General features: G+C 40.8%; 1 protein-coding gene across 1 annotated transcript; it reads right to left on the bottom strand.

The window, feature by feature from the left end:
* Window positions 1-6,597: 6,597 nt before the first annotated feature.
* On the bottom strand, window positions 6,598-26,844 carry SPTY2D1 (SPT2 chromatin protein domain containing 1). The gene is made up of 6 exons (XM_066611159.1): window positions 26,674-26,844; window positions 18,082-18,196; window positions 15,913-17,361; window positions 14,537-14,696; window positions 12,674-12,751; window positions 6,598-10,090 (listed from the first exon to the last, which is right to left on the bottom strand). Exons 1-6 carry the CDS (start codon window positions 26,731-26,733, stop codon window positions 9,994-9,996), a joined length of 1,959 nt encoding a protein of 652 aa, XP_066467256.1. The 5' UTR covers window positions 26,734-26,844; the 3' UTR covers window positions 6,598-9,993.
* Window positions 26,845-27,178: the final 334 nt, after the last annotated feature.

The raw sequence follows: 27,178 nt of genomic DNA on the forward strand, positions 1-27,178 counted from the left end.
CTGAAGAGGGGAAGGGGGGGGGGCAAAAATCTCTGTAGCCAGAACATGTGCAGCAAGCTGGAGCGCTCGCTCACACACTCACTCACACGGGGCAGGTGTGGTAGCAACAGAGGGGATTGCTTTAAAAAACCCAGGGAGTGTTTGCCAAATTCCCCCCCCCATTGAGATGGTGCAGGCAATCACCGACACAAGCAACCCTCCCATGGTGCAGGCTATCACTGACACAAGCAAGCCTTCCCACCAAGCAAAGCATGAGATATAGCCTACAATCCTCTCCACACTTTCATGGGAGTAAGCCCCATTGACTACAATGGGGCTTACTTCTGAGTAGAAACACATAGGGCTGGACTTTTAAAAGATCAGCATCCCAACTGTGAAAGAAGCCAGGCAGCTGGCAATGGGGAGGGCTGAGTATGGAGGGGAGGGGATTGATAACAGTTGCCTTAGTTTTCTTCCATCCGGAAGTGTCAGGCTGCAGTGTATTTACATAACTCTATGGCATTTAGCACAACATGTTTTTTGTTAATCACGCCAAGTCACAGAACTAACGCAGATAAATAGGCTCCACCTGTATGTGCTCTTTATCATGCACTGGGAGTTCCCCATCATGTGTACAAATCCTTCTGCCACCACCTGGTGTGCAGAATAGCTGAAGCTTAGTATTTCAAGCTAATGGGAAATCACAACTTTTATGAAAAAAGAATTGTTGGCTTTTTCATTTTAGAAAGATGTCCATCCAAGGCCACTTTTCAGCATACAGCAGATGTAATGATAAGGACCAATTACAGCATATAAAAACCATTTTCAAAGAAAAAAAAAGACATGTCATGGACCTGATGAAACTTTTATCAACACATGTGAGAGAGGGAATCCGACATAGCTCCTACAGTAGGACATAGTCTGGATGCTAGTACTGAGAAGGTGGTTTCCTGCATAGCTGCCAACTGGAGTTCTGACAGCAGCAGGCCACAACAAGATCCTCCTCTGCTGATCATAGTAGATGGGGAGGATTATCTGGGAGGAAGCAATCCTTTAGGTCAGTGGTGTCAAACCCATTTCATACAATGGGCTGCATAGCATTCATGGCACCTGGCTGAGGACAAGAAGTGAATTAAGCATGAAGTGATGCTATTAAGCAGGTAATGACCAGAAAATAAGCATTTTTTTCTCAGGAACTCATTAGCTGCAAATGACAAGAGAAAAATGTGTAAATCTTGATCATCTTTTAAGATATGGGAGAGCCCAATTATTACATGGACCACCTTTTCATCAGCCTCTGGTCTGCCAAGGTGTCACTTACCAGATGAGAAGTGCTCTACAAAAATGATGCATTGGCAGAAGCACAACTCCTGGAATGGTGGCCCTGTTATGGTTGAGCTCTCCCAGCGACTCAGCAGCTTTTCCCATTTCCCTTTCTCACCCTTCTTGGCCTGCCTGTTACCTCATACTTTTCCACACCTGCTGAAGCCTCCTTCCATCACTTCCTCCCAGAATCTTAACAGAAGTGGCACTGATAAAAGGACTGTGCTTGAAGAGCCCAATTATCACATGGGCCTCCCTTTCAACCGTGACACCTCAGCAGAAGCAGTGCTGGGTAAAGGGTGGCCTTGTAGTAATTGAGCTCTCCCAGCTCCACCCATCACTTTGCAGCCTAGCACAGCTGACAGTGGTATTGGTAGAGTCCTATTATCATGGTGGTTGGATAATATCCGTGAGTCATATCTGGCCTGCAGGCCTTATGTCTAACACCCCTGCTTTAGGTATTCTGGTCCTAAGCCATTTAGGGCTTTAAAGGTAACAAACAGCACTTTGGATTGTGTTCCAAAACCAAACCAGTAAAGCAATATAGTGAACCCCCACTTTATGATAACCTAATCCAGTGATTTGCAACCTTTGTCATCTCATGGCACACCATCATTTTTTTGACAATTGACAAGACTCACTACCCACATCGCCCAATGACCCTACTAATAAATGACCCTCTCCCAAACTCCCATGGCACACCTGCAAATCATTTGCAGCACACCAGTGTGCCATAGCACAGTGGTTGAAAATGGCTGACCTAATCTGTTCCAGAGGCTCCACTGTATCATGAAAAATATCATACTGTGAACCCAATAATACACTGATTTTTAGTAATTCATTCCAAGACCTGGGAACCCATTCAACCTCTTATAACCTCTCCTACACCAAGCTGCAAGTCCCATAAGAACAGCCCCACTGGATCATGCCATAGGCCCATCTAGTCCAGCTTCCTGTATCTCACAGCCGCCCACCAAGTGCCCCAGGGAGCACACCAGATAACAAGAGACCTGCATCCTGGTGCCCTCCCTTGGCATTCTGGTGCCCTTCCTTGCCCTCCCAGCCCATTCTCTCACTGCCAAGCATAGTGCAAGTACTCCTCATTTCTCACGTCCATCTCTTGCAAAAGACCCATCCTCATCCAGTTGCCACTGCTGACATTTAACCAAAGAGATGCTGTGAGCTCTTTTGGGTTATTTGCTGGTTCAATGCACTACAAAATGCATCTGGGAAGGAAATGAGAGGAGCCACCTCACCCCTTCCTCCCTTCCACTTTGTCCTAGCAAAAAGGCTGAGCTGTCTACAGTGCACAGCCAACCACTGCCACAGTCACTCAGTCCCTTCCTTCTTCAGGTGTTCACCATGGCCCCGACACAGCCACTTGGGAAAGAGAGACACTTTCACTGGTTCCACAGCCTTGGCTTTGCAAAGTAGTGCTGTTGCCTTGTGAGGAGCTCCTCCTACTTATCTGCTCACACACTAACTGGTTGTAATTATTTGTTCCCTCTTCCCTTTCTCAACTTAGCCATGGCAGCACATACTTATCATAAGGTGCATGACTTGTTTAGTGAACCTTAGTTTATTATGGAGAGTCCACTGTAAAGTGATTTTAGCATATGCTAAACCAATGGTAAAATGGGGATCCACTGTATAACATGCTCCAAACACATTTTATCCTGAGGTACAGTTTTAAAACATAGAATATTCTAATCTAACTGTATGTGTAAAAGGTAACTTCTTTTTGTCATATACAAAGCAGGGTTAGCCAGTTATGTTAGGACATAGTATGCCTAAGAGCACAAAGAATGTAACACTATTTTGTAAACTCTTAACACAAAGCATGCATACCTTCTTCTATTTGATTTATGCTAGAACACTGAGTTTTGTTGCTGTAATAGTAACTGGAGTTTATTCAGCCCTTCCAACTTCCTCTAGCCCAGGGGTGTACAAACATTTTGGCAGGAGGGCCACATCATCTCTCTGATACTGTGTTGGGGGCCAGCAGGGGGGGGGGGGGAAGAATTAATTTACATCTCAAATTTGAATAAATTTGCATAAATGAATATTTAGAGATGGAACTTATATAAATGCATGAAGGTCTTTCAATAGCTCAAGGCCTATAAAAGGCCTTGCACAAAGCCAGCCAGCCTTTCCTTTGCTGCCTCTGCTGCATCACAGATGTGAAACAGCAAGCAGTGGAGGGTGCCCTCAACCCACAGCTAACGTGAGAGGGCAGACAGTCACCCTCACACTGAGAGCAGTTGCATTGGGCCAGCACGGGCTCCAGCAAGTCTCCAGAGGGCCAGAGACACATTGAAGACTGGGAGCTCCCCATGGGCCGGATTGGGAGTCCCTGAGGGCCACAAGTGGCCCCCGGGCCGGGGCTTGGGCACCCCTGCTCTAGCCCAACAGCCATATCACATTTCACAACAGGGCTATCCACAGATGTACTAAATATATGCAATGGAAGCCTTCCCTCATTCTATTTACATTGCACATAATGTGTTCTAGCATTGAGTACCTAGAGAACCCCAACAATTCCCTGGTATATTGAAATTACCAATTTAAGCAGCACAACAGCATTCACCATTAAGGCAAGGTGACCTCTGACCCTAGACCTGGATAGCCCAATAGAGTATATACAGAGTATTAAGAATTAGTTTAATATTATATGCACAATAGAAGAGAGCTGCTTGATTTTTAGAAACAAATGCTTAAACAGCTTGAAAAACCACACTGCTAACAGGATGGGAAAAAACCAGTATTTTTAGTTTCATAGAAGCTACACAGAGATTAGAAAAGAAACCAAGGCCACAAAAGATAGCAGGCTGCTTCTGGCAGGCGCACAGGTCTCCATGCCAGGTGCCAAAGTCACGTGTTTATTCTTCTAAAGAAGGAAAAACAAATAAGTGTAACCAACATATATGGAATATCTATATATCTATATAGATATAGATATAGATATATATGATAGTAATTAAATTAAATCTTAAAAAAAACCAATATGCTTAATTTTAGGAAAGTTTAGTTTCACACAGCAAACATTCCTATCAGTTGCCCTGTTCTTGGCAGACACCTGCAGAAACAAGTTTGAAACATCAGTTAGAAAAAACAGAACCATTCTTAAGAAAGTCTTTATATGAATAAATAACTGAAGATAAGATAAAGGGGTTAGTGTGGAGTTGCCTCAAAGGCAGTTTTTGCTGAAATCACATATGCAGAGTACTATTTAGGTTGTTTTGTGTTAAAATATAGAAAAGGTCACTTATATACTATATCACTTAATAGGTAATTAGTCATAAAATTATATAGAATTATATAGTAAAATTGTTAAAATGGAGTTTAAAGATTCTAGTTTACACAGGTTAGCAAGAGGGCCCACAAGAAATATACTAAATCCAGGAGAAGATGCATATGAGTAGCATGAGCAAAGCCATTCTAATTAAGAAGGATTTAAAGGAATAAAAGTCAATAAATGGGTAAGAAGTTCTGGCAAATTAAGATCATCACACCCATGTTTAGGTATTTGTGTGTTCTCTTTAATAGGGATAGTATGAAAACTTATTTTTTCAAAGAGGTCCCTGATTAGACTCATAAATGTGGGTGAGGTTCAGTGTTGGATAAAATGTTACAGTGAACCCTACTGGTTTTTGAAACTCTTGGAAAATTTGTAATTTTGGCAAAGTTTTGAGATGTAACCCCACCTGTATGTAAATAAGAGCCAATCAATGGTTTTGCTCACTTGTTGCCCACCTATTTTCCATCTTGTATGTAAATGGTATTTATCTATGTCCTATTAAATTGAGCTCCATTTATGATGTCAAAGCTTCAGCAAACGGGAAGTCTGGATTTCCAGACAAAGGATTGTGTAGTATAAAAGGGAAAACCATGCTCTAGACATGAGTCCCTTGGACCAATTGTATACAATTCAATAAAAGCCTGTGAACTTGCACCCTTGCATACCGAGTCATTCTGAGTTGCTTATTTGAGTGGCTGTTTGGCCTTGCAACACTATGACAGTGCAAAATTGTGATGACCAGGATCCAAGGAGTGCTTATATTAATCCAAAATAACTTCTAATGCTTCACATTGGAACAGCTGACCCATTGCCTTGATTACAAAGGCAATGAATTACTGAAAACATTAAACAGTTTAAAATCTAAGGTTCTTTAGCTCTCACAATTGTTTGGGGAAGCTATTCCAGCATAGAGATCAGGCCCGTGATCTATGTGACCAACTCTGTGGTATGGAAGCATATGCTATGCTATTAATTTTGGCATTACAGGTCCAGCCTTGTTATACATGGATTTGACTCAACATGAATGGCCACTGCAAATGAGAAGGAATGTGCTGATCCTTGGAGAAGGGGAAAAATGCACCCCTTTAAGATCAGTTTAAAAAACTGAACAGTCCTTTAACAATAGCCTCCTTCATGGGGGGGGGAGCTGGCTGACAATCCATCAATCCTCTCTCCAGCGGACCACTTCCTTCCCCCTGAGCACTTGAAAGAAAGGTGATCACTTTGCATTGGTGAAGGGAGGGTTTGAGTGAAGCGCCTTTGTAAGCGCTTGGAGGAGGACTGATTGATGGATTGTCTACTTAATGGCTCTTATCTTACATCACAAAGGTCAACAAGGCTGTTTTTAAATCAAAGAAACTTTGTTTTTTAAATTCATTTGCTATCATTATTTCCCTTTGTGGTTTTTAATTGTTTCTAATTTTTTAGACTGTGAGCCCTTTGAGGACAGAGAACCATTTATTGAGTTATTTTACTATGTAAACCACTTTGTGAACTACTTGTGTTGAAAAGCAATATTCTTAACATGTGTTTCCATTAACGTTTTATTCAGCCTAATATACTGCAGAGTTCAGTACCTATGAGGTGATCCAAGTCCATTTTAAGTCCCTTATATTAACAGTTAATAAGCCATCAGGAACAATCCTAGTCAAGCAACTGAAATTCTTTCAGATGGATCTGCTATTTCATGATTCATCTACTTTGATATTCTCAAATGATATGAAATATCCTACTACAATCTGTAATTCAACAGACCTGAGGAGCTTCCATATAGTACAGATTCTATTATTTTGCTGCAGTCCTATAAGTAGAGAATAGACTCCAATGAAATTCATTGGACTTACTTCTAAGCCTCTATAGATTGTGCTATTAGTAAAATGCAGAATATTTTTTTCTTAAGGTCTAAAATCAAGGGTAAATCAACTTTCTTCAAGGAGTCTTGTAGAAATTAGCAATATCGCATTTTAAATTTCCTACAAATTAAAGCAACCCAGTGAAAAATTCAATAAAATGTTTAATATCTAATTTATTATATACATAACTTACTTTAAATTGCACTCTGAATGTGCAAAAGCATACACTTTGACAGCACCAGCTTAACAGTTTTTACCTGATTTGTCACATTGTGTTTAACACAATGAGTTTCATAAAAATAAAAAAACACGGAGTCCAGAAGCATCCTCAATTATATGCTAACACTTGATTGTATCACTCTGATCCAACAAAATAAATAGAACTCCAACATAGTCATCGTACTTTATTCACTAGTCTCTTCAAGAATGTATTGTCTTTCCAGTGTGTTTTGGTCTCCTGCTATAGATGTAGAAATGCACTTTAACTAAAAGGGTAAATAAGGTTACAGAAAGCAAAGGTAAAATAAAAACAAGATATGCTGGGGCTTATATAAAAATAAGGGTTTATACATTTTATAAAAAGAATTTCTACTTCAAAGTACAGAGTTATTCATTAGGGCTTTCGTTATACATATTGCCCTGGCCTCCAATAAATACTGCTGTAAAAGTGAAAGTACAGCCTTAATAAAATACACAGAAGGCAAGTTCAAAATGAAATCTTAAATACAAGGTGCCCTTATGTTTCATTTACTAATATCAGTATATATTAAGTAATGAAGTTGTGCAAAGCAAGATGTGAAAGAGCTTTATGAAAATTACCTTATTTCACATTATCAAGCTTAAACAGCATCCTTGATAGCAGAATTAACCCTTTATCTTTTATTCCTACATTCACAGAAGGATTTTAGCATATAAAAAGGCACATCTTCTAACTATGGAACAGAGTGTGAAATTCAAGCTAGCTAACAGGATCTGTAAAAAGAATACAGTATATTCCAACCTTGCCTTTTTGTATCAATGTTTTATATATAAATAATTAAGGTGATGGGAAATTCTTCCTACTGAACATAAAGAATGTAGATACATGTTTTACTGTGTGTTTTAACAGCACAACATCTGAAAAGAGAATACAGTTATGAGAGACTACTTTTGGAATGCAAGATTATGCTGGTGTTATGGCAAATTATATGAAATTTCAATTTTAATAAATAGTGATTTTAAAAAAATGAAGTGGTAAAGGATGGCAAAAGAGATGTTCCAGCTATCTTTTACAAGACAAGTAACACTGAAATGTTTCAGAATAGTCTTGAATTTATATTTTGATTAAAACATGCATGTGGGTTATAAAGATTTGTAATAATTCTGGACTGTGTGGAATTCCAGTATCGAAAAATTCTTTAGCAATCCCAAGGCTTGCTGAGGTTTATATTTGGACTAAATATTTAGACACTCTTTCCTGTTAGAGTAACTATAAAATGAACAACAATTTGGTCATGTTTCTAACAGTCATTGTCTTGAATGAATAAATATACAAATGGATGTATGTGTTGCATGCCTATAGCAAACACATCAAGACAAAAAACTTTGTGGGGACATAAAATATAAAATTCTAGAAAAAAGCACTAGTAATCATAGTAATCTTTTAAATGAAGAGTTCCTGTTAAGTAACTTGCTGAAGGTAACAGTTGCTCAAACATTTCAGTTCAGAAAGGTTCTGTAAAGGAAAGTATCACCCCTACTGAACTGACGGGGGACACTACATAAATGGTATAACAAGCGAAGATTATTTCCCGTTTTCTTCAAGTTAACTTTGCTGATTAAACTCTACTTCCCATTTTGATGCATGAATTAGAAAAAACACTAGATTTTTCTTTCCTGGTATTTATTCTTTACATTAAACAAAGATATTAAAGATTAAATATATTATTTAAATTCTATCTCCCATATAAGATTCTTAGCCAATCTCTGCCAAAATAACCCATGTCAGGCCTTCTAATAACCGTCTAATCTTAGCTTTAAGAAAACTATCAAGTTCTTCACGGAAGCACTACATGAGGCAGGTTTGAGTGTTAATTATTTTGCTGTGACAAAAGGTCATGTATGCTTGAGAAATAGACATGAAACAGGGCTGAAATTTCAGAGCACAATTCTGAAAAATAGAATGGACCCAGTTCTTCTTGTAATACATAAGCATTTACAGCAGGTAACTTTACAAAGTTAGTTTTGTAGCAGGGCATAACCTGAAATCAGTGTGCAATCCATTTTTCTAAAATAGATTTCCATAAACTACAATTTTTTTTTGGTTTGCTGGAAATCTAATCAGATGCTTAGATTATTAGATTAGCACTTGAAATTATTGAGAATTTAAAAAAAGATGCCTGTAATGAGAGGAATGTAGATTGAATCAACACATATGCTGGGGAAAAATCTAGTACAAGTTATAATATAAATTGGCAGGCTTTGGAGTTCTTACATGTGATCTAAAACAGCAGACTGAAAAAACTGGAATAAAAAAGATAAACTAGGAATATTGCTAAAATGTACTGAAGCCCAAATCATAGAAATGATATGAAACATTGTAAATGTGTACGTTCCAGAATGTTTATCCTTTTCATCTTACTATTTTTGACAATGAAATCTCAGCCCTGAGGGACAAACTAAGCTTTTGGGTCCATTTCTTACTAAAATAATCTCTGAATGATGCAAATAGACCAATTCTATTTGTCTGCGCACAGTGAAATACAGACAGGATGTTCCAAAACTCTCTCAGTTCTGTATGCAAAAGGGGCAGAGAAGTAGCCGAGAAGTAGCCTTGTACTGCTGGCATCAGCAAGTTAGCTTAGCAAGGAGGCTAGAGGGGGTTTACACTGATCAGCACTGTCCCTTTGCCTTATACAGAATGCTGCTGCCACCAGTTCATTTTTCAGCTGATACTGCAGAGAACAGGATCAGGCTACACATTTGTGAACTGAAAGGTCTTGATTTTTCACCATCATGTTATTTTTTCAGATCTGTTCTCCAAGCAGGAATCACAGTAGAGGTTACTATTGCTTTCAACATCAATAGCAGCTAATTTTAAGTCTGCTTTATTCTGAACAGAAATAGTGACATTCTAAGAATCTTTACTTAGGACACAATTGTCTTGAGAGAGAAGAGAACATGGGCATTCTTCATTTTCAAAGTAAAGTGAAGAATACAGACTGCTTAGTGGTATAGGAGTCCACTTGTTGTAATCCAATACACTGTCAATCAGTAGTCTGCTGGCATCCTTGAATTTCTTTAGGCAGTAGTAACATTCATTGCCATTGTTTATTATATCTAATATTCTCCATTAGTGCATGATTTTATAAAAAGAAATTTTTGACAAGTATTAAAAATAAGTATTTGGGTTCAACTAAAGAATAATATTTCTGTGTTCCACCCCCACACTATTTGCTATTGTTTCATATACTAAGTAAACTAATGCTGAAATCTGGATCAAGCAGAAGAACAGGGGAAAGAAATGGAAGAGTAACAGAAAACTAAAGCAATGGCAAATTGCTAACGAGTTCTCAGCTTCTTTGCCTGTCTCTTGCGTTTTAATTCCATCTCTTCACGTCTAAGCTCTTCCAGATCTTCTTGCATTCCAAGTCTCAAGCTGCAGAAGAAAAGACTGAGTCACACTTAAATTCCAACATAATTCAAATCAAAACATAGAAGCATACAAAAAATCCCAACCAAAATAAAATCCAAACTAACCCAATCCAATACATTATGAGTCTGCCTGCAGAGTTTGAGCCAAGCTAGCCAATATGCATTTTCTGCTAGCAAAAGCAGAAAGAAGAAACAGTTCAAATAGTTCCCCCAATGAAGGACCTAAATGTATTAGCATGCTAGAAAAAGTCTGTATTACATATTGCTAGAAAAATCAATACCACCTCTAGAGAATCCTTTGTGCCTGATCAGGAAGCAGGGCTGAGGAGTCAAGAGTTGTGGAGTAAGAAAAAAATGTACAAATTATGACTCCGACCTCAATATAAAATCTCAAGAAAATCTATTTTAACACTTTTGCTACCATGTGAGCCACCAGTGGCCTCACACTTAAGGAGATTCCATAATACATTGAACCACAGTCGAGTGGGAATAATGCTTTATAACTTTGGCTCTGGTACCTTAAGAATACAAGCTGTCTACAATCAATCCATTTCAGTCATGCAGTGTTCCCTCTAAATTTTTTCTCCACTGTGTGGAACAGTTAACAACCTGAGCAGTCTGTAACCACTGTAATCTTAACCTGGGTACTAAGCAGTAATGAGATACTGCTCATGCAACACAACTAAGGTGAGCAAGTGGCAAGTAACAATGCAAGAATTCCTTTATATCTCAAGGTTGTAAGAATTGTTGCCCTAGTTGTTACTGCTCTGCCACCAACCCAAAACAGTACTAAGTGGTTGTTCTCTCTGCTGTGAATAATTAGATCAGATCTGAGGACATCTCTGAAGGAGGATCTGATGGAAGCTATTCTTTTTCTAACAATAAAGAGCTACTTAGGTTCACAAAATGAGCTTGTACCATGCCAGTGAAATTTGACTATTTTTCTTTGATCAGCTGATAGTCATGCTTTCAAATTGCTTTGGAAGCTCCCCCCGCCCCAAAACAGCTTGTCATGCACAATGGGGACTTGTTTTTGTCTTTCTCAAAGACAAGTCTAGCTTCCTTTTGGGCTCACAGAAGTAGTTATGTGGTTCTTTGAATACTGGCTAAGCAATTTTAATACAACCACTGAACTTGCCTCTCAATCCTTTCTCAAGGGCCATCTCACACATTATAGAGTATTTCTTTACATGAGTTTCTGCTTATACATTTTCATAATAAGTGTATCTACACAAAACGCATGCACTTCATTGAAATCTCTCATTTTTAGGTGTACACACTGTTAAAAAAATTTCTGTACACAACTAAAAAGATCATGTTTGAAGTAGCCTACAGACTAGTGCACAGATGAAATAGCCAGTACAATACTGTTAGGGCTATTTCACAAAAAGGAATATTTGACTTCATTCTCAATCATTTGCATCTGAATGTGTGGACTGAATCCACTGAAAAGCTTTAACTATATGATGCGAATGATTCTGCCTGTATGTTTGATCCACCATAGTGGTTTCACACATGCAAGTCAAAACCTGAAGCTGTGGCGGTCAAGTATTGAAAATACATGCATGAATCAGTTGATCTTAGATACAACTCATTAACAACAAAGCCCAAAGCCTTGCCTAATACAGGTGTGCACACCTTAGTGACCTACTGGCTTACACCTGGATCGCATATGCGCCAACCACATGTAGCCATGTGGTTGTTGGGGGCACATACCCCCACTCTCTGAATACGAGGGAAGCCTCCAGAGAGTTGTCTCCAGAGAGTTGTCCAAGACTTCCAGAGGCAGCGCATGTCCAAGCACTGCCTCTGCAAGACTCAAAAGACTGAGGAAAATCATGCCTCTTGTGTGATTTCCAGCTTCCTCCATGAAGTACCATGAAACCGGAAGTCACATGAGAGCCGCAATTTCCGTCAGTCTGAGTCTCGCAGAGGCAGCACTTGGATATGTGCTGCCTCTGGAAGGCTCAGACAACCCTCCGGAGGAAAGGGGAATGGAGCATCCCCTTCCCTGCGGAGTGTTCAGACTGTGTCGCGGTCCCAATCTCCATTATTAACTGGTGCATGACTGTACTTGAATCATATTACTTCTGATATAAAAAAAGAAGTATGGAAACTATATGAATGAAACAGGAAAAATATGCAAAGAACTTGCTTGCACATGTAAATAGGAGAGGAGTTGGATGGGACAGCTGTTCAAGATAAGAATCAGTGTGAAATACAGTTGCCTTAATCAGATCTCTCGAATTTTTCTAATCAGCGCAATTCTCAAAGCAACAAATGTGTCAGCTCAACAAATGCGTCAGGTGAATCACAGCAAACTTTGCATCTGTGACGCACACTATTGGACATTTTCCCCTGAGAAAAATTTTAGCTTTTTTTACTCATCTATAAAAGGAAGAAGGCATAGGTGCTGAAAACTGTAAAGGCATTATGGGAATGTTACAAAAAGAATAAAATAATTAGAAAAATAGGAGAAACGGAAGACACCTACAACTTGGTCAGTATTGTAGATTTACAGTCACTTAACAGCCCATTTCTGGTACAGGACCAAAAACTGAAGGATACATTTTATTCTAAGGCTTACCTCTTGGCTTCTTCTTTCTGTTGCTCTTTCCAACTGCTTTCCATGTAACGTAAGGCATAGTCACTTTCATCTTTATACCTGAAAGCAAAGTTACATGCAGTATATTCAAAATATCAAGAAAGATAAAAACACATTTCAGAATGAGAACTGCATATGCACAGGTGGGGTCTCTGTATCTGCAAAGGATCCATTCTCGGACCCCTGTGGATACTGAAAACCATGGACAAGCTAATTGTGGTTTTCAGCCCCTTAAATCCTCTCAAACGGATCAGAGCTCTGCTCCAGTCACCTCCAGAGGGCTTTCTGTAGCTTGCACAAGTTGCATGTATCCATCCATGGCCTCTGCAGGCTTCAGAATGGCCAAAAAAAGATACTTCTAGTTTCCTGAGGGAAACTGGAAGTGACACTTTTAATGCCTTATAACAATGTTTCTCAAACTGTGGGTCTGGACCCACTAGGTGGGTCGCAAGCCAATTTCAGGTGGATCCCCATTTATTTCAATATTTTATTTGTAATCTATTAGACTTGATGCTCCCATGGTCTGTGACTGCATTTGGGGACATGTGACAGATCTGTACTTTGAACAGGCTACTTTGGATATACTTTTAACAATGATAGTAAACGGGACTTACTTTTGGGTAAGTGTGGGTAAGATTGCAGCCTAGGAGTGTAAAATTTTTCCTGCTTGATGATGTCACTTCCGGTCATGACATCACTTCTGGTGGGTCCCGACAGATTCTCATTATAAAAAGTGGATCCCAGTGCTTAACTTGTGAGAACCACTGCCTTATAAGGCATTGGGAAGCCCCAGAGGGGCTTCAGAAGCTTCAGGTGGAGCCAAATATGGCTCAATGTTAGTCTAGGAGACCCGCGTTGAGCCATATCCACAGATATAAAATCATGAGATAAACGGGCTCCACCTGTATTTAAATAGAAATTTTTCAAGTAATGTTCCAATCACAGGGCTAAACCAAGCCACTTTCATTCACTAGGGAAAACACACTGCATTGCAGCCCAGTTCTATAGTGGCTGCCAGCGCTGTGGTTCAGCGGTGTCAAAATGGCCACTGCTATATCCCACGTGGCCAAGAAGCCAGCTGAAGATCTCCTTAGGGTAAGGGAAATGATGTTCCCTTACCCCATGTAGTACCCCTGAAGGCCCTATAGGGTCTACTCAGATCTGCACCAGAAAAATTGCTGTAGCCCACATAGGGCTTTCAGGCGCAAGGGGGTATAGGATGTGGTGGCAGCCTCTGCTGCCATCCCCATCTACCCAGTTTAACCCCCTCTCTGCCTTCCCCTGCTATGCCTTTCCGCTGCTTGGCGGGATATTCACTGCTGCGGGCTCTGGTTGGGCTGCAGACCGTCACAGAGGCCCACTGCTGACTGGTGCTGGCCTCCCCACAAGTACCTCTCATCTCTGTTCACCCAGAGGGCTGTTGCTGGGGCAGTGCATGGGCTGCCAGCACTGCTCCAGTATAGAATTGAGCCCTTTGTCTAACTAATAATATGCCTTGAAAAATACTAGGAACAAATGCTCTGGTTCAAGGAAATGTACTATAATTAGCCTTTTCTTGCCACCAGAACTAATGTAAGCCACACAACAATCCCAAAACAGTGTAACTCATTTTGTGAGATCATACTGAATGTGTGTATATTTTACACAAACATTAAAACTTTTGCTGAGTGTTCATTTGTGGAATTCCAATTAATTTCAAAGGCACTTAAGTAGAAGAAATGGTGAAAGCAGAAGGTAAATACATTTTTCCTCCTAAAATTCTCTTTTGCCAAATTTTTCCTGCATTTTATATAAATACTGCAAGTATACAACCATATGAAAATGACATTAAAGCTTCTTTCTCACCGATTCCGATCGTATCCAAATATTTCTTTAATGTGTTGAGAGATTACTTCTTGGGGCTCCCCTTCATCATCAATGAAATCCTCCATCTCAGAATCATATTCCTCATCGTCCTCATACTGTCTTTTAGAAGTAATAGGTGGAAGGAAAGGTCTTGGAAAAGCTAAGGAGAGAAATTCAGAATTGAGACATACATTTGCAAGCTACTTGCCACCAAAATTTGTGTGGCAGATTTTTCATGAGTCTCCACATATCTCATTCATTTGTTTTCATGAGTCTCACAACTTGTGGCTGTGAAGTATTTAAAGAACAAATAAGTTTGTCACTGTGAAGGCCTTAGCAACAAGAAATATTTGTCAGTGAAAATGAGAATATCATCAGTACTAGTATTATGATGGACAAACGCAGCCTAGACACTACTTCAGATTTGCATCCAGACTTGTATTCACAATCCTTTTATAACGAAGATAACAAATGAGTATTTGCCACGCCTTTTGCCATTATTTGTGAACTCTCAAACACAGTTATTTCATATGCTCAAAATCTAGTTTACATTTAACTCTATCCACATAACATGCTATGCTCAGTACTTGAAAATTACTGAAATGCCAAATATATGAAGGATATTTTGTAATAAGGACGAAATGTGTCTTGGAAACAATCAATGATCACCTCCTTCTCCAGGATGGTTGAGCATCCCTTTGCTTGGGGAAAAGGGACCAGGTAGTAGAGCTGCACCCAAACTACAGCAAGAGAAGCTTTGTTGTGGAATATTTAAGGGTCACTACATTCCAGAAGATAAAGGTGAAGCCCTGTCTGTCCTGGCATGCAAGACAAAAAACTGCCTCTCAGCTGAAGTGCCAGTGGACCTTTAGGTGCAAGAAAGTTCTTTTGGCTCCTCAATTGAACAGTAAGCGAAAGATTCTTAATTATACAGAGTACTCTTTGTTGTAGCCTTTCATACTCTCATATTATATGAACATACAGGAACTACAAATCATATTATGTCAACCTGCAATTTCATGAACACAAGACTTGCCAAAAATCTCACACAAGTGGTTTCCCACATTACACCATATGCATTGCTTGTGAAAGCAGTCATCGCTAGCGCAGTGCAGTTCCCACAGAACTTGTGTTTTCCTTTTTCTCTTTCCTTTACATTCATACTGAACTCAGTGGAACTCACTTCAAAATAAGCATGCATTGGATCAGGCTACCCTTGATCTTGGGAAGGACAGAAGCAATGAGAAGGAAATTTGTGTTTGAGAATGCTATCTAGGACATTTGAGAAAACAATTTCAAAAAGTTGCAATGGTACAATTTATGCATGAAACAAGGATGATAAATTAACCTATTTACAATGCAAATTTCAACAATACCTTGTGGGGGAATTCCAGATCTTTGAGGTGGAAATGGTCTCTTTCCATTCATCTGGCCACTAATTTGTCTTGGGACTAGATTTTTAGATGAGATTGTTTCTGATACAACAGTGCACTTTGGTTTTAGAGTTCCAACTGATGTGCTGCTGGGCCGACCTGGCCCAGATCCTGAGTTGCTACCTTTTCCCAGTCCAGTGTTCATGCTGCTACCAGGTCGGCCAGGTCCTGTGCTCTGACTACTTCCAACACGTGCTGGTCCCAGTTTGCTGGCTGCCATGCTGCCTGGTCGGCCAGGTCCCATGCTTGAGTTGCTGCTTCGCTGCCCTAATCCAGAACTGCTTCCTGATCTCCCTGTTACCATGCCTGAACTAGTGCCCTGGGACCTATGTCCAGTACTCAAACTGCTGCCTGGCCGCCCAGGTCCTGTACTCAAACTACTCTTAGGTCGTGGATTTGGTTCTCCTGTGCTTGAACTGCTATTACCTTGCCTGAAGCTAGAATTTCTAACACTTTCATGCTGGCCAGCAGACATATTAGTTGGTTTTGTATGACTAGCAGTTTTTTTCAGGCTTGGTTCTTTAGTATGTGGGTATTTTTGACTCCCATTGACAGCTGTTTTCAAGACCGGGATATGAGAGCCTGAGGCAGATTTTCCACCACTGGATGGAAGTTTAGCATGACTACTGCTAGGTGGGTTTTTTAAAGGTCCTTTGTGTGCAAGTTTTGCTTTCTCAGTGTGATTAGGTTTAGAGGAAGATAACAGCTTTGCTGGTTTTTCACTTAAAGCTGGTCCTTTGGATTTCTTATCAATGCCACTTTGTGAGGAAATGTTTCCTTTAGATATGGAATGTTTATCTGTTGACTGCTTGCTGAGTTTGGCATTTATAAATTCCTTTTGTGAAAATTCTTTTTTGGAAGAATTTGACGCCACACCTTTCACTTCTTTTTCTACCTTTTTCTCTTTTTGTAAGCCCCCTTTTCTGTTCTTCCGCTCCAAGTACTCTCTTTCTCTCAGTTCTTCTGCTGTCATGGGCCTTTCTTCTGTCTTTTTGACAACTTTTATTTCAACTGGTTCATATTGTTTTTTTTCAGCCAGCTTCAGAAGATCTGTAAAATTCATGGGTGGAGGTGCACTCTTAGGCAGTACCTTTGGTTTCACTGATGCTGTGGCTGGCTTTTCTTCATAGGCATCAGATTCATGCTCAGATTCTGACTGACTATATTCAAATTGCTCCATTTCATCACCTGTCATGCATTCTCCTCTATCTAGGATTCTGTCAGAATTGTTTTCACGACCTTGTCTCTTTCTAGGTTTCTCTTCAACAGGAATACCATTATAACCACGAAAGTTGTCCTTTGTCCGTGAAGCCATAGCCCTTGCTTTTCGGTCATGTTTCAGTTCCACACGCTTCGCTAGAAGATCTTCTTTTCTTCTTTTTTCCTCAAGAACTGTAAAAAAGAGTATTTTAAAAATTGTTCTTTTATACTTAAAAAAATAATTTTTATTTTAAAATATATATTATATAGAGGGTCAGAGAAATGCTATAAAGATCATGACTCAAGTTTATTATTTGACTATACAATATCAAAGTAAAAAAACACAGATTAAATTGAAATGTTAAACTTGGGGATAAAAAAGCAAAAGTTTAATTAACACTTTCTGTAAAACATTACAGCTGGGACCCAGAGAATGCACAACTACTTGAGCATACCCAAGGGGGCTCTGAGATATTTTCTTAGGCAGCAATTGCCATTCTACAAGGCAAACTAATTTTGAAATTGAGGTGACTTTAAAGGACCAGGAGTCTGCTGCTTGAAAAAAGCCAAAAGTCCTCTTAGGCATGGAAGGCTTTGGTGACCCTAGAGCAGATCTCTGCAAGATGGACAGAAACAGTAGCTTTGAAACTGAAAAAGATTCTGCTAAATACAGCCTTTTAAAAAAACAGCACAAGATCTCAGCACTACTCCTCAACCTGTAAGGTTTTAGTTTCTAACCACTCACGAAATATAGAATACTAAAAAAGTGTCAGCAGTTTTGAGATGCTGGAAGCCAAAGCATATCAAAAGGGAACCATGACAACAATATTCACAAGGAAATGCAGTGAAAAGTCATCTAAAGAACAATAGACAATTTTCTCTAATGAGGAAAAATGTAATTTAAGAATATACCTTTTTTCTTACGCTCATCTTCTTGCCGCTTGAGGAAAGCTTGCACAGCTGCTGAATGGACGCCCTTAACTTTTGGATCCTTTTTGGGAGGGCCTACTGCCAAACTGTATCTTTTCTGTAAAGATTCAAACAAATATTAATTCTAATAGAAAATTAAAGTTTTACTGATAAGCAATTGATTTAAGTGGAGTTCAAAATATTAGACTGGTACAGGAAGTTCCATTATAAGCAAGTGTGGTGAATAAGACTTTTTCTGTCTCCACAGGAATGAAGGAAAGCCTCTGCTTGTATGCATCACAGAGTCAGCTTCACTTAATCAGCTTGGAAAGCCCCACCATCAGGACTGCCACACTAGTACGTCCATTGGAAAGACTTAACCTGGAACATGAACTGGTAATACCAGTGTGGCTGACACCTGGTTCTGGGTAGAACAATGGTCCCAGTAGGACCCACTGATACTTCACTTTGCTCACACCTGTCCAATGATCAAGTCTATCCACCCAATGTGAAGTTGCATTTTCCTGCTGTTGAAGTAACAATGGGAAAGGAGAATCTAGATTTCCCCATATAAAAAGGGGCAGCTGGATTGAGATAATTCATGTCTGATTCCAGCACCTGCGGAGTTAATTGTATGCCCTGCTCCTCTAGACCAGGGGTCTCCAAACTTTTTGGCCAGAGGGCCGCATCAAATATCTGGCATGGTGTGGAGGGCCGGAAAAAAACTGAAATAAATAAATTAAAGATGGAACTTAGATGAGTGAATAAATGAATGAATGGGCTCATTCATTCAACCTCTCTGGCCCTCAGAACACCCTCCAGACACAATGAGAACACAGTTCTGGTCATGGTTAGTTGAGTGGGCCAGAGGCCTTCAGGGGATAAGAGGTTGGCTGTGGGCCGGAAAGAGGCTTGCTGCGGGCCACATTTGGCCCCCAGGCCGCGGTTTGGAGACCCCTGATCTAGACCTTGGAAGAAAACACTGCAACTTAACTAAGGGCCCAATCCTATCCAACTTTCCAGCACCGATGCAGCCACAGTGCTGCCCCAAGGCAAGGGAACAAATGTTCCTTTACCTTGAAGAGGCCTCTGTGACTCCACCACCACCACAGAATTCAGCGCACACCATGTTGGCATTGCTGCACCAGTGCTGGAAAGTTGGCTAGGATTGGGCTCCAAGTGAATGCATGCAGGAAGCTGTGCTAGGATTTTATTTCATTTTGTCTCTAACTTCAAGTGTCTATTTCAATCTTGTCTATTTTTCTTTAAAAAAAACTATTTCTATTTTTGAAAATTCACCAGCTTGTTTCATTCAGTGCTTAATAGTCAGCCACAGTGGTTCCTCACTCTTACCTATCACTGTATAGCTAATGCTACAAGGTTGTGCTTAGAACCTGAGGAAGGTTGTGCTTACAATGCTTACAATGCTGAGGAAGGGCAGTTGACCAATCAGTCAACTCTTCCCTCATTTTTTAAGCAACTGGCTTCCATACTAATGGACCCCTGATAATCCAAAAACAGGGTTTACCCTGTCTGATGGCAGCAACATACTCTTTGTGGGACTGTTTGTGCCAGGGTGCCACATCTGTCAGGATGACCTTATGAAGTGCCTGAGGTCAGGTACACAGGCTGTGAGCCTTGCTTTTCCCCCATTCCTATACAGTGGGCCACAGCAAGATTATGAGTTTGTGAAATTCTTAGTATTAAAATACTAATTTTCATGAAAAAGTTCACAAAGTGGTTTTATATAGCAAAATAAATAAGCTTTCTCTTACACCTTAAAAATTACAATTAGAACTTTGAGAACGACAAAACACCTCCCCAAACAAAATTTCAAGCCATCTTAGGTAATGAATCATTGTTTAAATTTACCAAATTTTGTTTCAATTGATATTGCTATTCCATGAATGAAGGAATATTAGAACAAAAGATGAAAAATTTAGCTTTAATAAAAACGTTCAGTTTGTTTGAGGCATGGACAGCTTCCATGCTTGCTCTATTAAATTACATGCCAGCTACTTGAGCTTTAACAGAACAGAACAGATAAGCATGAACATTCCATTCCCTGTCAGATAAAACACTGGCACCAGCCTTGAATTTATCCAAAAATTAGCCCCTCAGTGGTGAAAAGCACTGAAAAGCTACCCTAAAAGCTTTTTAAAAGCTGATTATCTCTTTCGGCACAGTAGCAGATAGAAACTCTGTAGGTAAATATTGCAGAAATGTGCAAGCTGATGTTGCTATTATTACAAAACATAGTACTTTTAAGTGATAAGCACTGAGTTAGAAAAAAACACATAAAGGTCTTTTTAAAAAATCTCATTTTAAAAAACTGGATTACATACTATGTGTCTTAAAAACACTGGCAAACATCAGCCCTCCACTACAGTTAGTATGTATTCCCACTCATTCGAACAGATCTCTTTTTAAACCTTATCCTCTGCAAGCTACAAGTGAAAACAGCACCTGGGTTTGGCTCTTCCATAAATTACTCAACAGTCTTAACTGTACTAAAGAAAGGTCTTAACCCTGACACAACTATGGTCAAAATGATCCACAGCATCCAAAGGTACAATGAGGCTAAAAAGACCCTGCAAAAAGAATACAATGCACAGTACAGAACCTTTATTTTAAAGCGTCACAGCCAATGACTAATCTAGTGCTTAAGAGGACCATAGTACATCTCAATATTGTGCTACTGCTCAAGCTGTTATAAATATTTTTGCTTTTGTACATATTGCTTTGTGTTGCAAAGCACTATGCGTATTTGTACAGAGCCGAAGAATCAGATTCTGCTCTGTTTTGGTTTATGTTTCAATATATAATGCTAAAATTAATGTTTTAATGCTGTGTTTTACGTTTTTCTTTTTACCTGATGTGATACTTTGTGGTTAATTATAAAGCTTTACAAGTTGCCTTGGGCATTTGCTTCAGCATGGGAAAGGCAGGATAAATAAATATCTGTACTTGGTTCAGATTCTACAGGTTATCTGCTTTAACAACTGCATTAGCAGTGGCCGCATTTAGTGGCACACGAGCTGCTTCAATTTGAAAACAGCAAATTATTTCTTAGCGTGGTTTCCTCAGGGAGATGATTCAATAGGTCTATAATTTTAGTAGGAGATGATGCAATGCTATTTTTTCTCCACTTCTCTCATCAGATTGCGCAGACAATCATGTAAATTAGGAAGAATTTTCTCATTCATCACTGAACAAAGGACGAGTTTTCAATTCTAAAATCTTTCTTAGTAATCAGTAAAATGTCAAACTAATCTTTTACTTATTTATTAACTATTTCAGAATGGTTCTTATATCTGAAATTATTTCCAAGACAATATAATACATTTTTAAAAAAGCCTAATCCATGTTTACTCAAAAGTAAGCTTCAGTACATAAAAAAGATTTATTTCAAAGCAAGCTTGCTTAAGACTGCCACCTTAGAAAAGGTAGATATCTGTTAACTTTACTGCACTGTGGTAAGATAACACCACAAGTCAAATAAAATCCAAGCAAATGTCCAACATTTTATTAATCAGATGTTATTAATGAGCTCTCACAGCATGAGCTTATCTTCTAGGAAGACAGAATCTAATTTGTTGTTGAATTTATGAATATATTGTAACCATACTGGGGTGGATTGAAAAAATTTAGACCAGTGGTTCCGAAATCACTGAGGAGTTGGAAACCAGGTAAGTATTTGCATGGGCGGGGACGGGGAGGGGGACAGCACCAGTACTGCAGTGATCGCAGTGCCTCTGCTACCAAGGTAAGAAACATTTTACCTTGGGGGCAGCACTGGTCTGCTGCAGGGTCCTGGAAGCTTGCAGCCCCCTCCAATGTTTTCCAAGGCTTCCATAAATAGTCCCTTATCTCCGATCAGCAGATACTTTAGGTTTATGTGCAAAAAGATGGAAATAGCTGCTGATCAGAGATAAGCACTATTTACAGCAGCTTCTGAGGACATCTGAAGGGGTTGCAAGCCTCCAGCACCCTGCAGGAGGGCATCACTGTCCCCAAGGTAAGAAACAAGACCCTTGATAGCAATAGTGCTGCAATCGCTGTGGCACCATCGCTGCCGTCAGAGCAGGGCCATTCCCCTTAAGGGGGAATGCCCTGCTTCCAGTTCCCCTGGTGGGTCATGACCCATCAGTTTGGGAACTGCTGATTTAGACTCTTTCCTGCCAGAGATGACACACAATACACATAAGGAATTTGTTTATATGAATAAAACACTATCTTCCTAACAGCTTCTTGAAAGACAGCAAATGCTTTCTTCCACACAAATCCTTCTCATTAATGAGCCTTACTGCTGAATTTATCTAAAGCATGCTGAAACCTATCCCGAGTCCCAAGAGAACTCCAAAGCAGACACCTCTGGACTCAAGTTTATCTTTAATTTATTTCAAATTAATAGGACAACCCAACTTCTCAATATTACCCACAAAGATGACTTACAAGAGCTGCAAATTAACTATTCAAAAACGATCTCTCAAGACTTATACCCAAAAAAGTTTGGAAGTAATCTATGGAACAAGTGCTAACAGTAAAAATGATCATGAATTATACAACATAACATTACCACTTTAGTGCAACATACCATATAAATTGAAGATCATAAATAAAAATCTAAGTGGGTCTTGATGGAGTAATGCAGAGTAATTAAAGGAGACTGTTTTACTCATGAAGTGACCAAACCTATCGAAAATATACTTGGAGCAACTATACTAAGACTACTCAGGATATACCTGTTGTCCAGTTACCTTTATCTGATTGTTTGCTTAAGACTGCAATCCTGTGCGCACTTACTTGGAAGAAAGTTCAATTGAACCAAGTGGGATTTTCTTCAGAATAAATGGGGTGAGCAATATGGTAGAAAACATGCTTTGCACACAGGAGGTCCTAGGTTCAAACTCCAAACAGGGTGGGGAAAAAAGTTCTGTCTGAAACTTTGAAGAATCACTGCCAGTCAATGTCAAAAATACTGAGCTAACTAGACCAGGGGTGCCCAAACCCTGGCCTTGGGGCCATTTGTGGCCCTTGGGAACCCCCAATCTGGCCCACGGGAAGCCACCAGTCTCCAATGAGCCTCTGGAGACTTGCTGGAGCCCACGCTGATCTCACGCAACTACTCAGTGCAAGGGTCAACTGTTTGACCTCTTGTGTGAGCTGTGGGCTCCCTCCATTGCTTGCTGCTTCATGTCTGTGAAGCAGCAGCCAAGAAACGGTCAGTCTTGCTTTGCATAAGGTCTTTTATAGGCCTTGAGCTATCCCAAGACTTTCATTCATTCATATAAGTTCCAATATATTCATTTATGTAAATTTATTCAAATTTTAATTTAAATTAATTCCTTTTTTCCTGGCCCCCAACACAGTGTCAGATAGATGATGTGGCCCTCCTGCCAAAAAGTTTGGACACCTCTGAGCTAGATCTATGGTCTTATTCAACACAGTTTCCTAAGTTCTTCCTAGGGCTGCATTTCTCAACATTGTTGAGAAAATGTACTGCTTTGCTTGTGTCCTCCTAACTTTCACACTACTGGAAGTAACTGGTGATGATGTCATCACCAGATTGGGAGGCCTGCCACAATGCAATAAACACCAGTAAGAGGCCCATAGTGGGTGGGAGAGCTTTTCAAGTGTGTGAAAATCATACACTGGAGCTGTGACCGCCAAGTCTCCTAACATTGTTTGCTGCATTGCATTCTGGTCTTGCTGCTGGGTGGCGGCTGACCGGGGGTGCCACATGTACCACCAGATACCACCTCACATACCATCGACTGAGAAACACTGTCCAAGAGTAAGCCTGTATAGGACCAAACTGTGAGGCATTTAGAATACAATTGGTTAACACAGCGTTTCTAGGTGGGTCGCAACCCAATTTCAGGTGGGTCTCCATCCATTTCAATATTTTATTTTTAATATATTATACTTGATGCTGCCATGATATGTGACTGCATTTGGGGAAATGTTACAGAACTATACTTTCAACAAGCTACTATGTATATTCTTTTAACAATTATAGTAAATGGTACTGATTCCTGGGTAAGTGTGGGTAGGATTGCAGCCTAGGATTGCTAAAATTTTCCTGCTTGATGATGTCACTTCCAGTCATGACATCACTTCCGGTGGGTCCTGACAGATTCTCATTCTAAAAAAGTGGGTCCCGGTGCTAAATGTGTGAGAACCACTGGGTTAACACATCATCTTTAATGGGACAGCAGCAGCAAAGATTACAGAGACCACAGCTGCCCTCCATTCAAAATTGACTGGTGGGAAACTGCAAAAAGATCAACTGACACTGGAAAGGAGGTATGCAGAAAAGAGAATGGCTTCACTACTCTGAGAAATGTGTTTTTCTAGAAGGTTAAAATCGAGTAATTAGAGACCTTCAAGTGGACATTTGATTCATGATGCTCTCTACCCATAAAAAAGAATACCTTCACCTCAATCCAGTAAACACTGAGGTTATAACACAGGCAGCCCCAATCCTAACCTGCACTGGCATAGCCAGGCCACACGGCCTACACTATATTCAGTGCAGATAAAAAGCAGAATGGAGTTCTCCTCAGGGTTAGGGGATATTTTTCCCTTTATCCTGAGTAATGCTCCAGCCTACCCAATGGGGCTACTTGGATCTGCGCTAGCTAAATTGCTGGCAGCACATCCGAGCAGCCCCATGTAGGCCTGGAGAGGACAGGATACGGCAGATCCTGAATATGTTACTGATTTTCCCAATCAGATTGCAGCTGTGAACTTACACCCATCTTACATTATGCCTGAAACTAATGTGGTAGGCTAATATTTTTAAAATGAACAACTTTTAGGTGAACACACAAGGAGTTGCATCATTACGCACACATACGATACCTGAATATGAATTAAACAAGGATTTAGATAGAACAAAGAGTTTACATACAGTTAACATACACAACCAAGGCAGAATTCAGGCTGCAAGAGGACCCTTCACATGGCTGACCCTATCTGTCCTAACTTTTTCTCCACTTTCCACACAGAAGGCTTAAGCCAGGGGCGGCCAAACAGCAGCCCCTGAGCCACACACAGCTCTACAATGCACAGCTCTCAGAAATATGTTGGCTGAGCTCCTTTTTGCATCACAATGAATATAAAAGGTTAATAAGAAATGTTCAAACTTTAAGATAGTTTACCAGGGATAAAGTGAGAGTCCACTGGATTAAAAAACGTCTGGATAACATCTGTGGTGAGTAAATACATCTCAGAATTTAAATGCTTCTTGAACATTGTGGCTCTCGAGTTTATTGCACGGGGCTGTTGCGTTAAACAAGTTCGACCACCCCCAGCTCAAGCTTTCATCCCAGCTAACTGCAGAAGTGTCAGATAAATGCCTGGTGGTTTCTTAAACCTAAATGAAAGTGTTATATTGAAAGCAGGACTTTGCTTGATCGTCCTGCAAAACGGGCTCCTCGCTGACTGTCAGCAGAGGGATGAGCCACAGATTAGTGCTCTTGGACAAGCCAGAGCAACTGGGCTCAGCTACTCCTGCCCTGTAATCGCTTCCCACGAAGCGTGTTTGCCTTCGCTTTGTGGCTGAATTGAAGCATCCAGTTACCTTCAGAAGAAGGGGAAGAAGAAGCCCACCTAGAGCCCAATCCTGTGCATGTCTTCTCAGAAGTAAATCCCATTGTAGTCTTTGGAGCTTACTCCCAGGAAAGTGTGGATAAGATTGAAGAGAAGAAAGGGAAGGGCTCCCATGTGCAGGAAGCAGTCAGGCTACAGTCCTAACCACACTTTCCTGGGAGTAAGCCTCATTGACTATAATGGGGCTTACTTCTGAGTAGACGTGCACAGATTGGGCTCCTTTGTTACAATCATACCCAGGTTTACCTGGGAATAAGCCCCACAGACTATAATGGGAGTTACTTCTGAGCAGACATGCACAGATTGGGCTCAGGCTACCATTTTATCCACACTTTCCTGGGAGTAAGCCCCATTGACTCTAATGGGACTTACTTCTGAGTAGACATGCATTGGATTGGGCTCTGAGGCTGCCATCCTATCCACACTTTCCTGGGAGTAAGCCCCACTGAATCCAATGCAGTGGTTCTCACACATTTAGCACCGGAACCCACTTTTTAGAATGAGAACCCACTGGAAGTGATGTCATGACCAGAAGTGACATCATCAAGCAGAAACATTTTTAACAATTCAAGGCTGCAATCCTAGGCGCACTTACCCAGGAGTAAGTTCCATTTGCTATCATTGTTAAAGCATATACATGGTAGCCTGTTAAAAGTACAGATGAGTCACGTTCCCCAAAATGCAGCCACATACCATAGTAGCATCAAGTCAAATACATTAAAAATAAAATATTGAAATGAGTGGGGAACCACCTGCTAGTGGGTCCCGACCCACAGTTTGAGAAACACTGCTCTAATGGGACTTACTTAAGAGTAGACATGCCTCGGACTGGCCTCTCAGGTTCCCATCCTAGCCACACTTACTTGGGAGTAAGCCCCACTGACTCCAGTGGGACTTACTTCCGAGTAGGCCCGCCTAGCAGTGGGCTCTCTGCGAGAGTCGTAGCTGCTGCTCCCCCAGCCCTCGCCTCGCCCTCACCGGCACTGCGCTGAATCCCTGCTGCTCCGACGCCACCACCAGGATATCGCGGAAGTCCATGCCGGTGCCCGCTCAGCTCCAGCAGAGAAGAGCGCGAGCCTCCCCCTCCACGGCCAAGCCCTTCCTCGCTCAGCTGACGGCAAAGTTCCTGGCGAACAGCCCCCCGCAGCCTCCTCACTTCCGGCCCGGAGGCCACCCGGCAGCGTCAGCCGAATTTTTGGAGGGCAGGCGTCACTTCCGGCAAGCACGCCGCACGCGAGCTCCTCCCCCTTCCGCAGGGACGTGTCTCGTGACGCGCCTCTGGGGAGCTGTGTGGCGGTTGGGCCGTTGGGCTTTGGGGCGCGCTTAGAACACTGCGGGGGCGGGGGGCGCGCGCCGCCTGGACGTCGCTCTGGTTCGCCAGGATGTGCCACAGTCGCTGCGTCGTCCTTTGCGGGTGCCTCAGCCGTCTGTTGCTTTCTAGGGCTCCCGCGTTGGAGTGCAGAGGAGGAGGCTCTCAGGTGCA

Source organism: Tiliqua scincoides, chromosome 1 (genome assembly GCF_035046505.1).
Source record: "Tiliqua scincoides isolate rTilSci1 chromosome 1, rTilSci1.hap2, whole genome shotgun sequence".
Taxonomy (NCBI): Eukaryota; Metazoa; Chordata; class Lepidosauria; order Squamata; family Scincidae; genus Tiliqua; species Tiliqua scincoides.